Here is a 14,613-nt window from a genome sequence, read left to right on the forward strand (position 1 = left end):
TCGAAGACTGGAACATGGAATTCTTTAACAAAGAGCAGATCCTCCATCTTGCCCTTCCATAGATGATAATTAGCACCATTCAAGCTTATCATCCTGCTCGTATTTTCCATCATTCTCACAAGCAACAATAACCCGAAGTTATCAAACCCAAAGCTCTAAACCAGAAGCTCTGATACCACTCTGTTGGGATCGGGTAAGCACATCACGCTAGCTCCGAAACCACACTGTTGGGGAAATAAGAAACGGACACGGCGCAGCGGAACTTAGCGGTCGTGTTTCCCCTGACCTTGTGAGAACCTGAGAGGAGAATACTTCGACAATTGCAGGATATGATATAAGCAATAATAAAATGAGACAAGCAATTTTAACGTGGAAAACTTCCTCGATGTGAGAAGGAAAAACCACGGGACCGTAGTCCACTCAACAATCCACTATATAAATGTATGTGAGTACAACCACGTCCTCCCTGTTCAACAGCCTGAACAGAACAGAGACAATAGCTTCAAAGAGCTATCTCCAACACAAGAACAACAACAATAAGAGAGCAACACAAAGCTTCAAAACCGGCAGCAACCAAACGACCTAAGCTCACAAGGATTCCGGCAACCAGAGACTAATCCCACCGTACAAATCCAAGATGAACAAGTCAACAATACCTGTGCCAAATCTCAGCTCAATCAGAGAAGATCTCACCGTCGGATTTACCAAACACTCAAGACAGCACCACTGAAGAACTGTGACGACCAGCTTCACGAAAACCCAGACAACAGAAGATCCAACCGTTAGAATCCAAATCCTTTCGGTGAACCTTTAACCCACTGACTGACGAAGCTTCCCACAAAATATCAGTGCGATCAGGATCCGTTTGACCCTCCAAACCTGCCTTGACAAACCCAGATGAAAATCTGCCTCTTCTCTTCTTTTCTCTCTTTTTTGTCAAGAGTCTTCTTGAGTACTCTTCTTTCTTTCTTGTGTTATGTGTCCTGTCTTTTTCACAAACTGGGTTAAGAGACTTTATATATGTGTCTCACTAACCTTAATAACCTCCAAGGCCCAATACTAATCTCATGGACTAATTTCAGTAGCCTATCACCAAGTTTGGTTATCACCAACCAAACCCATTGGGTTTCCTCCATCTAGAAGGAACCCAACAGGAATGTCTCAAATTAGTTGAAAGAAAACACAAGAGATACTGATCTCAAGACCACTTCCATCGCAGATAACGATAAAAGATTAGAAAGAAATAGAAAAGCAGGGGTGAACGAACACAAGAACCGGTTTCTTTCCTCTGTTTATTATACATTCATTTATCACGTCACTCTTTCTTAATAGCCAATTAATTTATTATAATAAAATTATTAATTTTTATTTTTAAGAAATTCAAATTGTTGACAATAAAAGCTAGGACGGTATCAAACCATCTCAACTGGTATTCTATAAAAAAATTTCTATATTTTACTCTAAAATATAATGCTCTCAAATTATAGTATGATTGAAAACCATATAGTTTTAAGTTTATTTTCTTCATTCTATTCTACTAAAAGGCCAAGTCTTCATCATCATTTTGTAGAGCAAGAAGGGCCAAGTCTACATCAACGATCCACATACTGACTGCAAAGAAACAACAAATAAAACAAAAAATCTCAGATGGATACATACACTAATTCGATCAGTTTGAGATTTAAAACAAAAAAGTTGCAAATTATGATCGTAGATTTTGGAGATAAAACACGCACTGATAGAAGGTAAAAAGAAGCACCTTTGAGAAACCGATAAGCGATTCAAACCATCTTTACCAACAAATGTCACATAAGAGAACAACATGAACACAAATTACTTATAAAAAAGACAAATATTGAACTTTGGTGAAGATAATCCAGTAAAATTACAACGAATCTTGAACCAAGTTGGAAAAAGATAAAAGTTACACTTTCTGATCATAAATCCATAGCTTTTGAGATGAAAAGAATGCAACTATGAGAAACCCATAAATATCTAATCTAAGCGGTCATACCAAACAAGAGAACAACATAGACATAAGAGAAGGTAAAATGAATGAAACTTTTAGAAACCCATAAGTGATTCTGACCAAATTTACCAACAAAAGCCACACAAGAGAACGACATGGACACAAATTAATGATAAAAAGACAAACATCGAAGTTTGGTGAAGATAACCCAGTAAAATTACATTGAAACTTGAAAGAAATTGAAGTTCCAAAATTTAGATTATGCAAACAAAATTATTAAAAGAAAAGAATTTTCATACCTCCGAAAATATCTCGGCTGCCAACATAGAGAGTAGAAAAGAGACGAAACAAAGCAAATGAAAGAGAAACATAGCATTAGTATGAGAGAATGAGAGACTGTTAAAGGTGAGCTAGAGCCGTATTAGAAATAATTTTTCTTTAGTTATCATAATAATTCTCTGGGCTATGTATCTGGAGATGGTATTAGATTCAAGAATTTAACTAATTTTAAAAAAAAATTCAACTGAAGACATAAATAATAGACTTTTAAGTATTTTAAATGATTTGTTGAGGATTTAATGCATTTCTCAAAAAGATTTATTTTAGATTTTAAAGGAATACAAATAAATTTAATAGACACGATTTCCTTTAAATTTTATGAATTTTTATATAAAATACACAAAGAAAGAACAAAATAATATCATATAGATAGATAAAGTCATTTTAAAAAGTGGAAGAGAAAGTTTGAAGAACTTGAAGCCAAGGTTCTCTCTCTCTTTTCTTTTCTGTTTTCTTTATTGAATAGTCAGCTTCAAAAAATCTTTATTTACGTGTTCTATGACATGTGCCGATATCAATGACATTGACAGACTCAAGGACACCTTTTCACATAGCAGCTAACCGAGGAAAATTGGAGATTTGTGACTATCTGCTACAAAATAGGAGCATTGATTGATGTATCAAATAAAAAGGGTCAACCCCTTCTTATGCATGATGTGAAGTCTTACAAAACAAAAGTGATTTCCCTTGTATCAAATGATGAGAAACCTTAGTGTATAAATGCTTTTTGTGAGTGGAATCTTTAGGTAATAAAGTTAGCTGCATAATCTGGTTTTAACCGGTTAGAAACCTTTGAGAAAATTGTATGTATTGTAAGGAGAAGTTAGCTGACTTTGTCACTTTAGTCTTGAGGTAGTGAAGTTAGGGGATTTAGAATATGTAATCGTAGGTTGTAGTGGTGCTATTAATCTACTAGCTCATTCACACTGTGAAGTTGTGTAATCATTTGCTGGTTGCAGGTAGTGAAAATGCTAGTAAGTGCAGATGATTCTATGATCAACAACATGGATGAAGCAGGCTGGACTGTTCTTCACTTTGCTGCAAGCAATCGGTGCTTGGAAATCACTAAGATCTTCAAGACATATGGCACAACATTAGAGATCACTGACAAGGTTTGTACTTTGATATTTTCTGCTTTTTGAAACAACATAAACCTGCCTTTACACAAAGGAATGTTCATGGTTCATGCTGGATACACTCCATTCACATTAAAGCAAGGATAGGAAAGATGGAAGTTTATGACTACCTAGTTGGAAAAGTAAAAAGCTGATATTACCTGCAATGGAACATTTTCTCATTTGGGATAGTTTTTGATATGCAATTATAGATATAGCTTGATTTAATTGATCGGTTCATTGTATATTTGAAACTTGATAATTGCTAAATTTGATAGTTGATATAAGCAGATTTTTGGTACTTAATAAATGTTTTTTATTTTCCTAAAAAGTCATTTTATCCCTTCACGATTTTTTTACAATTTTCACTCAACCAAAGCTTTAGTCTCCATGAACCTAATGTACACGTCTTTATACTCATAAGACTCATCACCGTTTCACCATGTTCTTTGCAAATCTACCTTGCCTTTTACTGCCTCTACGATCTCCTCAATTTTTCAATCTTTCAAACACAAATAGATTCATCACTGTAATGTTGTGCTTCCCTTCCCATTCTCTGAAGTCTGGTCATTTACAATAACCTGGAAACACTTCTGTTTTGAACAACAACCAGAATAATTTCTTTCATTAGCTTCCTCTGATCTTTCTCTCTGTATTGAAGCAGATTTACCTCCATTCTCACGGTCTTCAGTTAGAATTGGTACACAGACGCATAACCGTATAGAGCTGTAGAAGCGAGATTTTTAGAAAAATTAGGAATCATGTATGTGTTGAAAACGAATATTCATATATATCTATTTATTTATATTAAAATATAAAAAAATTATAAGGTGGTGCTATTCAATCATGTATTTTAATAGATTTTAAATCTAAATACAATCCACTATTATTCAAATGATGATTATAAATTCTATTTTAAAATCTAGTGTTATTCAATGAATGACTTAGATCCAATTTTAAAATTTTAGTGTTATTTAAATTTTAAGGATTTTAAAATTCTTTGTATTTTAGATAAATTTTAAATAATTTCTTGTAGAGTCTCATGAATAAATGATTGAACTCAAAATCCAGTGCATAGTGCAAAAATTTTAAAATCTGTAAACTTTAAACTATCTTAACTTTTTAAAATTTGATAGATTACGAAACATTAATAATTGACTTTAAATCACTAATTGAATAACACCACCTAAATTTTTTTACTAAAAATAATATGATTCGAATTCTAAATAAAGCATTAATTTATTTACAATAACTTTAAATGATTTCATATTAAAATTGTGAAAGTACGAATAAATTAAGTTTATAAAATTATTATTTACTATTTCATAAATTATTGATGATTATTTGAAAATATATATGCTATATCTCTAATAAAAAAACTCAGTACATAAAGATAATTTATAACATTAGTTTTAATATTCGCATATTTCTACTCTCTCTATTTCAATACTATTAAATTTTAGATTTTATATAAAAACACAAAACATGATTTTATATTTATATTTATATTTATTTATGACATATCTTTAAACGGAATTGTGATTCCAAAACGGAACGTAAGCTTCCAGCATGTTTTAAATACAGATTTTATAAGCTTTCACAAAATTCCGATTCTGATTCAGCTTTTGTGTAACCTAGCCTACAAATACCCTTGTATATGGCCGGAATAAGCCTAATCATAATAGCTGTTTGTTAAGACAAAACATAAAGTTCACTCCGATCCTGCCGTGAATATTATGATTTATTTGATTTTATTCCTGACATTTGTTGGCACCATCATCAAATCAAATGGTGAAAGAGGAAACGTGTGATGGGTTACATAAAGAGTTGCGAATTTATGAACTTTGATTACTAATCACATAAAGACATTCAAAACTTTTATGAAAACCTCCACGTTTTAATGTATTCTTTCTTGGATCCTATAAAACTATAAAGATGCAAGATTTTTTTCACAGTAAACTATGGTAAGGAAAACTTAAATAATAATTGAAAAGAAAAGAAATCTTAAATAATTTAATTCTTTTGTCACCATCTCATTATTGATTCCCCCTCCAAGATAATCTTAAACGAGCTTGCCGTTCAAAAGTGTGGATGGTGGTTTGTGCTCCAGGAAGTTTTGGACTTTACATTCACAATTTATTTGGGCCGGACATTGGTGTGTATACAAAACATAATCTTGGTACAGAGTTCATGTCTCAAATTGGTCGAAATAAAACACAAGAGATAGTGAGATCTGAGAGCACCCGCAATGGGAATCTTTAAAAAAAAAAAATTAAATAATCAGTAGATCCCACCAAAAGTTAAGAATTCAATCCATAAAATCTCTAAATAAGAACTCTTTCTTAGTGAATCCTTGCACTATTTGCGGATCTCCACGACATGTGGCGATCCGCGATTGGTTGATATTATTTTTTATTTTTTAATCTAAAAAAGAAAAAAAATAATACTTAAAAAATTAAAATACACTTTTTCTAAAGAATCTTTTTGGGTAACACCATTGCGGGTGCTCTAAGGGGTGCCGTAAACAAGATCGGAATATTGGCTAAAACAAGACTCAGGACGTAAACAAGACTGAAATTTATACTATATAACTTGAGTTTTAAACAATAAGCCAACAAAATATAACAATAACCGTTGGTTACTTTCAATGTCACTATATTTTGAAAAACATTTTTGATTTACTTGCATAATGTAAGAAACATGAGCCCCATGGAAACACAAACACATTTGACCATAATGAGAGTTATATATATACCTCTTTCCAATATGCAAATAAACCCAAATAACCAATATGAAATTCATTAATCAAATATGATAATAACCCATCTTAAAACTCTCCAACGACTTTGATAGCATCATGTGGTGTATCATAAACACTCTTGGATCGAGACTTCTTGACACCAGCAGTGAACCATAGCTTGTCCGATTTCGAGCTCTCGACTGAGATTGTCGTGACTTTGACCCAAACCAACACTTTGGTCTTCATTCCTTCAACACCCATCAGTTTCCCTCTAAGCAATAGCCCTTTAACGCGTGTAGCGTACCTTATCGCTGATCCATCTTTGAATGTGACTTCGCAGGGTGTAGAGAAGAAGACCGTAAGTTTGTTCTTTGTCTCGTCGAATTCGTAGCAGATTATGTTCTGTGGGAAGAGTCCTGGTGGTAAGTTGTATTCTTTGAGAAGATCTGGTAAGCTTTTGAGTGGTTTTCCTGTTTTAAAATAGGAACATCAGGTTAGGAATTGTCGGAATCTTCTTAGATTGTTTATCAATGAGAATAATAAAAATGGTGTTTACCTTTAAGCTTGTTAAAAACCCATTTGGCTTTCTCTTCAACGGTACTAGAGAAAGTCTGGAAAAGAAAAAGAAACAACATCAACATTATGTTTCCAATTTGTAGCAATGAAAAACACAAACAAGTGCAGAATAAACCATATATCAAAAATAAATAGCCAAACCTATAAAGATAGACATAGAAGGTAACCTATAGATCATGTTACTTGAATAGTCATAGAATTGACATCAACTCAACGTAGGGCTCTTAGCTTAGGTCAAAAGCAATAACAAGAACACATCATTGCTAAAAGAATTCATCTTTTGTAGTAAACAACAATCAGATCTTCCTAGATCTATGATTCTTCCACAGTTTTGTAACATCACTACATAAAGTTTTGAACAATAGAATCCCTTTTTTTTAACCAGACGCAAAACCTTAAACTCAAATGCGACCAAACCCATCAGTATCACACATGAATTACATGCCAACCCCCAGAGAAAAATAAAGAAGCAAGAAAAGATTCAAGATTCATCAAAGGAGCACTCACAGTGAGGTCAGTGGTGATGTTAGAGAGCTCTTCCTTGGCTTTCTTCGAGATCCATGAACCTCCCACTTTGAAGCTCGTCACTTTCGTTAAAGCTTTCTCCATTTTCTTCTCCTCTAGATTCTCTGAGAGAGTAAAGACAGCTTTTAAAAGTGTGACAGAACAGAGTGAAAACGGTGACTCACATGTTTCCATTTGGCCAATTGTTCGAAAGATATACCAAACGACGGTGTTTCAATCTACTTTTTTCAGTTTAATTAATTACCGCTATATTTGGCTTAATTTTCAAATTACGAAAACTTTTAAAATATTTTATTAATTAAACAAGGAAGAAGACTCGCTAACCGTCTAATTTGAATTTGCAAACTAAAGTTTCCCTTTTCTGAAAATTAATTATTTCAAAATCTAATTTAGAATTTATAAATTGTTCTATGTTACATGGAAACGGAAGCGGGTACGTGGAAGCGGAAGCGTAAGGAAGCGCAGAAGCGAGATTTTTTAAAATATTAGGAAGCGGGTACGTGTTGGAAGCGTATATCCATATATAAATATATATATATATATATGTATATGTAAATTTTTTTAAAAATTAGGACTAAAATTATATGATTTAAATTTGAAATAAAACATTTATTCATTTATAATAATTTTGAAATGATTTTATATTAAAACTGTAAAAATACACATAAATTATGTTTACAAAAAATATTATATTAGTTATTTTTAATACTTCATAAATAATTGACACAATATGTTTCAATATGTGCTATAGCTTTAATAAAAAATCTCAATGCATAAATATAATTTATAGTATTATTTTTGATATTTATATATTTATAATTCAATATTCATTACTATTATTTTTTTATTTTATATAGATTTAAACTATGGTTTTATATTTTATTGATATACATTGTATTTAAAAAAAAATAGAAGCGTGATTCCAAAACGGAATCATAAGCTTCCAACATGTTTTTAAAGAGAATATTTTAGAAACGTTTTGGAAGCGAGATTCCGCAAGCTTCCACAAGGTTCCGATTCCGATTCCTGTTCCGAAGCGGGAAGCGGACGTCCGATGAAGCTTCCGTGCAACGTAGAAATTGTTACAATTTTTTTGTAGAAAATGCATGATTAGTTTCAAAGCGAATAAAATTATTGGATGATGAGAAGATGCGGTGGGACCCAATAATAAAACGATATTACAGCAGAGAGGCTAACAATAATTTTAGCTCAGCACTAATGCAATTATTCTACAAACATCTAGCTCAGGCAGAGGGTTACAAATCATTTCAAAAACCAACTTCATGTTTGTACCGGCGACTTCATCTCAATCCGAATTCCGGTTTAGTTTTGATTCACTTTGGTTTATTTACGGAAAATAAATCCATGTTATATAAGCTGTGTGATAAAAACATCCATTTCGTTATCTTTGAAACAGATTGTACGGAGTTACTTAAGATGATAGAGTACAACACGAGGTTGCTGGAGAGAGGAAGCTACTTTATGAAGAGACATGTGTTGATGGATAATTTTAGAATCATGATGAATCTACTTAGAGAACCAATCAAGAACATTCAGATAGAGAGGCCTTTCATGTCTTCAAGCTGTTTGTGGCCAACGAGAAGAAACCAGAGGACATTGTGGCGGTTGATGCTGATAAAGAAGATGAAGGCCCTGGAGCTGATAGATAAATCAGTAGTTGTGAATGATATTGCTTCACTTTCTCTCGTGGATATCAAAATGATTTGATCTACATTAGCATAGATTATCTCATTCTCTAGACTCTAATTCAACATAAATAACTGTGATTTTGAAAATGTTATTCAAGACCAGTCTTCTTCTTCAACATTGTGATGAATTGCTCCTTCTCTTCATCTGTCATTCCATTGGTTGAACAGTCTCCTACTCCCCACTCTGCTCCTCTTAGACAATACTTGTCTTGAATAGCTTTTTCATTCCTGAAGGATTAAAAAAAAAAAGACACAACACCAATGTCACATGTCCACAATCTTGGCTCTGTACCACTTAGAAGACCAAATGGGCATGCATGAAGGAATAAAATGATGAGACTTTCACTTACTTTTCTTTGTTTAGTTTGGAGTTCTCGAGTAGCTTCTTGAGTATTGGAGATTCTTTGAACCTTGAATCATTTTCAGCGTAGAACTTCTGGTTCTTAGCTGCAATGAACAAGCATTTTTCTTGAAGCAGACAGACACAACATAAAGAATTCAAGAATTTGAAAGAGTATAGTACCATTGAAACGGTCAACGAACTCGAGCTTTGGTAATTCAGGACCGGGAATTGATTCTATTCCGGGACTTCCGGACATTAAGCCTGCTTCGGCTGAGCATGATCCGAGAATACACAAATTATGATGATGATACATACACATATATTATATTGAATGAGATGAAAAATGAAGATAGTGTAGTTACCGACGCAAGGAGAGAGGAGAAGGGTGAGTGAGGCAGCGAGAGGAAAGGTGGACCTGCAGAGAAGATGGTGAAAAGGCGATGGTGATGAGGAGGAGGAAGAGGAGCATAGAGCCATGGAGATACGAGGATGATGAACTGCTCTTGTTTCATGGAGAGTTAAGCTTGGTCGAGAGAAAGTAGAAATTTTTGTTTGCATCATTGCCTCTAGATTTTTTTTTTTGTTTGTAGAGGGATGGTAAATGACTTCTTAGGAGGAGATAAGATGAGAAATCCTCAAGATTTTTATAAAAATGATAATAAAAAGCTTTTTTCAGAAATATATATTCCTTTTATATGATAATAAAAAAAATTCTCACTTGTTTTCAAGATTCTAAGGCTTCTCAACTGAAGGAAAAGTGCAATTAATTCGAGCTTTATTTGAAAATTATGTCCATTGCACATAACTTCTTCATGTGTAGAGAAGAACATGAATTGATCAACATTTTTTAGAAAAGAAAACAGAAACATTTTATTTTACATCAGCAAGTTCCAACACCATACACAGATCCAACGGTTAATAATTCATAAAGCCACAACTTACTAAAAGTAATTATGCAAGGATACTTAATTATTTGTAATCTACTAATTAAAACATTAATCACTTCATGAAACCTTGAGCCATCTTAGCATAGTCTCCAAACCCATGGCTACCACTTCCCGATTTCTCATCCCCTTTCTTACCCGCCGGTTCTCCAGCACCTCCACCGTGACTACCACCGCCGTGGCTGCCACCACTGGAGGAGTGGGAGTGCGAAGATTCGTACTTGTGGAGATAACTTTCAGCCTTTTCGAGGTACTGACCCACACCGCTTTTTTCATCAAACTTGCCGTATCTACCGGCGGCGTCGAGAATATCAGCGGTGGCTCCGGCGACTTTAGTTTTGTCTAGCTTGGCAGTCTCATTGCGAGCAGCGGCTTGAGCAGCTTCGGCTACAATCTTAGCACTAGCCATGAGCTCAGCGTTGGTAGCTGGCCTATGTCCGCTATGAGTTGTTGGACCGGCATGACCGGGTTTGTTTTTGTTGTGGTTCGTCTCCGGTTCTGAACTTTCTGGTTTCTTGTCGGAGAACTTCTTTTTTAGTTGATCGGTGAGAAAATCCATGTTTCGTGTTTGTCCTGACAATCTTGAATGTGGAAATGTACAATAACAAGATATTTATTGTCTACTATTCTTTTTTGCCTTTATTCTTTTTTATCCACTACTTCTTGCACCACATATTTACTTTAAAACATTCAATATGTAAGGATTAGTTGGTTGAAGATTTGATGTGTGGCACGGGAAAATAGAACCGGTGGCCACGATAGTGGCTATCCAACTCTGACCATTGACTTTGTCGGTAGAGTAAAGTAAGCTTTGAAATAATAGAAGGCTTTCAATGGGTTTCTGGTGGGCTCAAGTAAACCCCAAGTGTTGATATATGTCCGAGCCTAACTTTAGTTGAGTAACACTAAAAGATGTCGCGAAGATGACCACACATACTATAATTTTTTTTTTGGCAACAAGATGACGACATTGTCATGACATAAACAGAAGTGAACAAAAACGAATACCAAGAAGACGAAACTAATGTATTATTATATAAAAGGAAAAGCTTCCCTTTACGTAATTCATGGAGAAGCGAAGAACAACAGGTGAGATCTCAAAGGAGTGTCATGAGAACACGAATCCTCTTGTTTCTTTAAGATTTCCACTGAAACCATTGAGTTTTGTGTTCTCAGGTCACCCCTTTGAATCTCCCCCGTTCCACTAGTTCACCTCACTAAATGTTTTAAATCTTTTATTCATACTCCAGTATAAATTTGGGTGTGTGCGCGGGTATCCTCTGTTTCAGACAAACGCATCATCTTAACAAGCCAATGCCAAAGTCATGACTAGTCTGCTTTATTTAAATCATGCGACAAAAGAAGTTTGGTCAATTAAAGGTAAAATAAAAATATCAGTCTTTTTAGAAGTTGCCATGTCATAAATCAAGTTTGGTTTCAAAAATGACTTAATAATCACTCCTTAAAAGCTAAAAAAATGATTTATTACCAAAACCCAAACACACAAAACCCAACAAACTAAAAAAACGTTGACTTTTCAACTAATCACCCTCTCCACCGTCACCATGATCGCCGTTTACTCTTCCTTCTTCTTCCTCTTGATATCCTCCGTTCACTCGACACCAACGATCTCATTCACCCCTCAAACCCTAAACCGATCCGGCGACACCGTCACGATCCAATGGACCGGCGTCGAATCACCCTCCGATCTCGACTGGCTAGGAATCTACTCTCCACCAGAATCCCCCCACGACCACTTCATAGGCTACAAGTTCCTCTCCGATTCGCCCGATTGGCAAACCGGGTCGGGCGCCATCTCCCTTCCCTTAACCAATCTCCGATCCGATTACTCCTTCCGGATCTTCCGCTGGACCCAATCCGAAATCAACCGGAAACACAAAGACCACGACCACAACCCTTTACCCGGAACGCGCCATCTCTTAACCGAATCAAACCGGTTAAAATTCCGGTTAAACCGGCCGGATCAGATTCATTTAAGCTACACGGATACGGTTAACGAAATGCGAGTGATGTTCGTTACAGGAGACGGCGAAGAGCGGTTAGCTCGTTACGGAGAGGCTAAAGAGAGACTGAACAACACGGTCACAGCGCGTGGAGTTAGTTACGAGAGGGAGCGTATGTGCCACGCGCCGGCGAATACAACGATCGGCTGGAGAGATCCAGGCTGGACATTCGACGCCGTCATGAAGAGCTTGAAACCAGGAGTCAAATACTATTACCAAGTCGGGAGCGAGTCCAAAGGATGGAGCGAGATCCACAGCTTCGTCTCTCGAAACGACGATTCAGACCAAACCTTAGCGTTCATGTTCGGAGACATGGGATGCTCCACTCCTTACAGAACGTTCATCCGCGGAGAAGAGGAGAGTTTATCAACAGTGAAGTGGATCTTACGTGACATTAAATCTCTAGGTAACGATAAAGCAGCGATAGTGTCACACATCGGTGATATAAGCTATGCTAAAGGCTACTCGTGGATATGGGATGAGTTCTTTCATCAAATCGAGCCTATAGCTTCTAAAGTCCCGTACCATGTTTGCATCGGTAACCACGAGTATGACTGGCCTATGCAGCCGTGGAAGCCAGATTGGGCTGCTTACGTGTACGGTAAAGATAGTGGTGGAGAATGTGGTGTACCGTATAGTGTTAAGTTCAACATGCCTGGAAACTCATCCGAAGCTAAGGTTCGGAACCTTTACTATTCTTACGACATGGGCTCGGTCCATTTCGTTTATATTTCGACCGAGACGGAGTTTCTTAAAGGAGGGAAGCAGTATAGTTTTATCAAGAGTGATTTAGAGTCTGTTAACAGGAGCAAGACGCCGTTTGTGGTTGTGCAAGGGCATAGACCGATGTACACTACGAGTACTAAAGGTAGTGATATAGCGGTAAGAGTGAAGATGATCGAGCATTTGGAACCGTTGTTCGTTGAGAACAACGTGACGGTTGCGTTATGGGGACATGTTCATAGATACGAGAGGTTTTGTCCGATTAGTAACAACACTTGTGGTGAGCGTTGGCATGGGAGCCCTGTTCATCTTGTGATCGGTATGGCTGGGAAAGAGACGCAACCGATTTGGGAACCGAGGCCTAATCATCCGGATGTACCGATATTTCCTCAGCCTGCTCGGTCGATGTACCGTGGAGGCGAGTTTGGGTACACTCGGTTGGTTGCTGATAAGGAGAGACTTACTATTTCTTATGTGGGGAACCATGATGGAGAAGTTCATGATGTGGTTGAGATTTTGGCTTCAGGGGAAGTTATTAGCGGTGGTAGTGATGATGATGGTAAAGACTCAAGCCTGGGATCTAAATCTGAGTTTGAGGTGTTGTGGTACATTGAAGGAGCAAGTGTGATGGTTTTGGGAATGGTTTTGGGGTATCTTATCGGTTTCTTTAGTCGTCGAAAAAGAGAAGGAGCTGGATCATCTAATACTGGGCGTTGGATCCAAGTGAAGAATGAGGAGGAGACATGATTCAGCTTGGACTTGTTTTTGTTTTACTTGTCCAACAAGTTATGTATAGCATTCTTATTATAGAAAGGTACATCCAAAAAGCTTATTAACCTCTTCAAGGCTTTGAAGGGTTTAGTTTTGCGATATTACTTTAGCAGATTTTGTTTAATAAAAAAAGAGGCTTTTTTAACACATTTCTTCTATTCTTTTTTTAAAGAAAAAAAAAGAAAAAAGTACGACCTTATAAAAAAAAGAAAAGAGAGGCTATGTAATTTTTATTTGCAATAAATAGATAGACGACCTTATAAATTTTAGACAACAATGGGGTTTACAACAGTACCTAAGGCACCTAAGACAAGTGAACGTGGTAGACAATAGTGGGGTTAAAACAGTCGCTAAGGCGTCTTCTCCAGAGAAACATGAGATTCGGCTAATTGGTTCAGGTGTCTTACATTGCACTCTTGCATAGCATCAAAAGGTCGCCTCAATCCCTTGTTTTTAATTAAAAACCTGAATGGTAAGAACCAAAAGTTTTAGTCACCTTCTTGACAATAAACGTTTTGATAATTTACATATGGGAACTTTCAATATTTAGAGGCAAAAGATATCACTTTGATTTTGATGGATGAGTTTAAAACATCCGACCGACAATTATGATTAATCGTAAGAACCAAAGTCGGTTTACTTTTCTAATTGAGTATTGGGTAACTTTTATTTTGATTCAAAAGTCAAACTTTGCACATGGACGAGTGTTTCCCCAACTTTTCAAAAGTCCCCAAATTGAGTTAACCCCTAACTCTAGATTTTTCAATTGACGATGATTAGGAGTGGACACTTCGGTTATTTTATCGGTTCGGTTTAGATTCGGTTTGGTTATTTT

At 35.8% G+C, this 14,613-nt stretch overlaps 4 protein-coding genes and 1 long non-coding RNA gene across 6 annotated transcripts; 1 reads left to right on the forward strand and 4 right to left on the reverse strand.

Annotated features, from left to right (window-relative positions):
• Positions 1-1,275: 1,275 nt before the first annotated feature.
• On the reverse strand, positions 1,276-1,827 carry LOC117131719. Its single transcript, XR_004454896.1, has 2 exons — positions 1,760-1,827; positions 1,276-1,611 (listed from the first exon to the last, which is right to left on the reverse strand). It is a non-coding gene; the product is annotated as an uncharacterized LOC117131719 (long non-coding RNA).
• A 4,216-nt stretch (positions 1,828-6,043) lies between these two features.
• LOC103853948 (uncharacterized protein At5g01610) lies at positions 6,044-7,475 on the reverse strand. Its single transcript, XM_009130846.3, has 3 exons — positions 7,247-7,475; positions 6,720-6,774; positions 6,044-6,633 (listed from the first exon to the last, which is right to left on the reverse strand). Exons 1-3 carry the CDS (start codon positions 7,436-7,438, stop codon positions 6,251-6,253), a joined length of 630 nt encoding a protein of 209 aa, XP_009129094.3. The 5' UTR covers positions 7,439-7,475; the 3' UTR covers positions 6,044-6,250.
• A 1,164-nt stretch (positions 7,476-8,639) lies between these two features.
• LOC103853946 lies at positions 8,640-10,271 on the reverse strand. Of its 2 annotated transcripts, none has more exons than XM_009130842.3 (4): positions 9,679-10,007; positions 9,497-9,586; positions 9,324-9,420; positions 8,640-9,201 (listed from the first exon to the last, which is right to left on the reverse strand). In XM_009130842.3, exons 1-4 carry the CDS (start codon positions 9,875-9,877, stop codon positions 9,063-9,065), a joined length of 525 nt encoding a protein of 174 aa, XP_009129090.1. In that variant the 5' UTR covers positions 9,878-10,007; the 3' UTR covers positions 8,640-9,062. The 2 variants fall into 2 exon arrangements, with proteins under 2 accessions (XP_009129090.1, XP_018511653.1); XM_018656137.2 differs by lacking the exon at positions 9,679-10,007 and adding an exon at positions 10,035-10,271 and having other exon boundaries at positions 8,645-9,201.
• Positions 10,132-10,926, reverse strand: LOC103853947 (nodulin-related protein 1). Its single transcript, XM_009130845.3, has one exon. The coding sequence runs from the start codon at positions 10,817-10,819 to the stop codon at positions 10,316-10,318; it is 504 nt and encodes a 167-aa protein (XP_009129093.1). The 5' UTR covers positions 10,820-10,926; the 3' UTR covers positions 10,132-10,315.
• A 245-nt stretch (positions 10,927-11,171) lies between these two features.
• LOC103853945 (probable inactive purple acid phosphatase 9) lies at positions 11,172-13,925 on the forward strand. The gene has a single exon (XM_009130841.3). It carries the CDS (start codon positions 11,826-11,828, stop codon positions 13,752-13,754), a length of 1,929 nt encoding a protein of 642 aa, XP_009129089.2. The 5' UTR covers positions 11,172-11,825; the 3' UTR covers positions 13,755-13,925.
• The last annotated feature ends 688 nt before the right edge of the window (positions 13,926-14,613 follow it).

This window comes from Brassica rapa, chromosome A02 (genome assembly GCF_000309985.2).
Source record: "Brassica rapa cultivar Chiifu-401-42 chromosome A02, CAAS_Brap_v3.01, whole genome shotgun sequence".
NCBI classification, from domain to species: domain Eukaryota; kingdom Viridiplantae; phylum Streptophyta; class Magnoliopsida; order Brassicales; family Brassicaceae; genus Brassica; species Brassica rapa.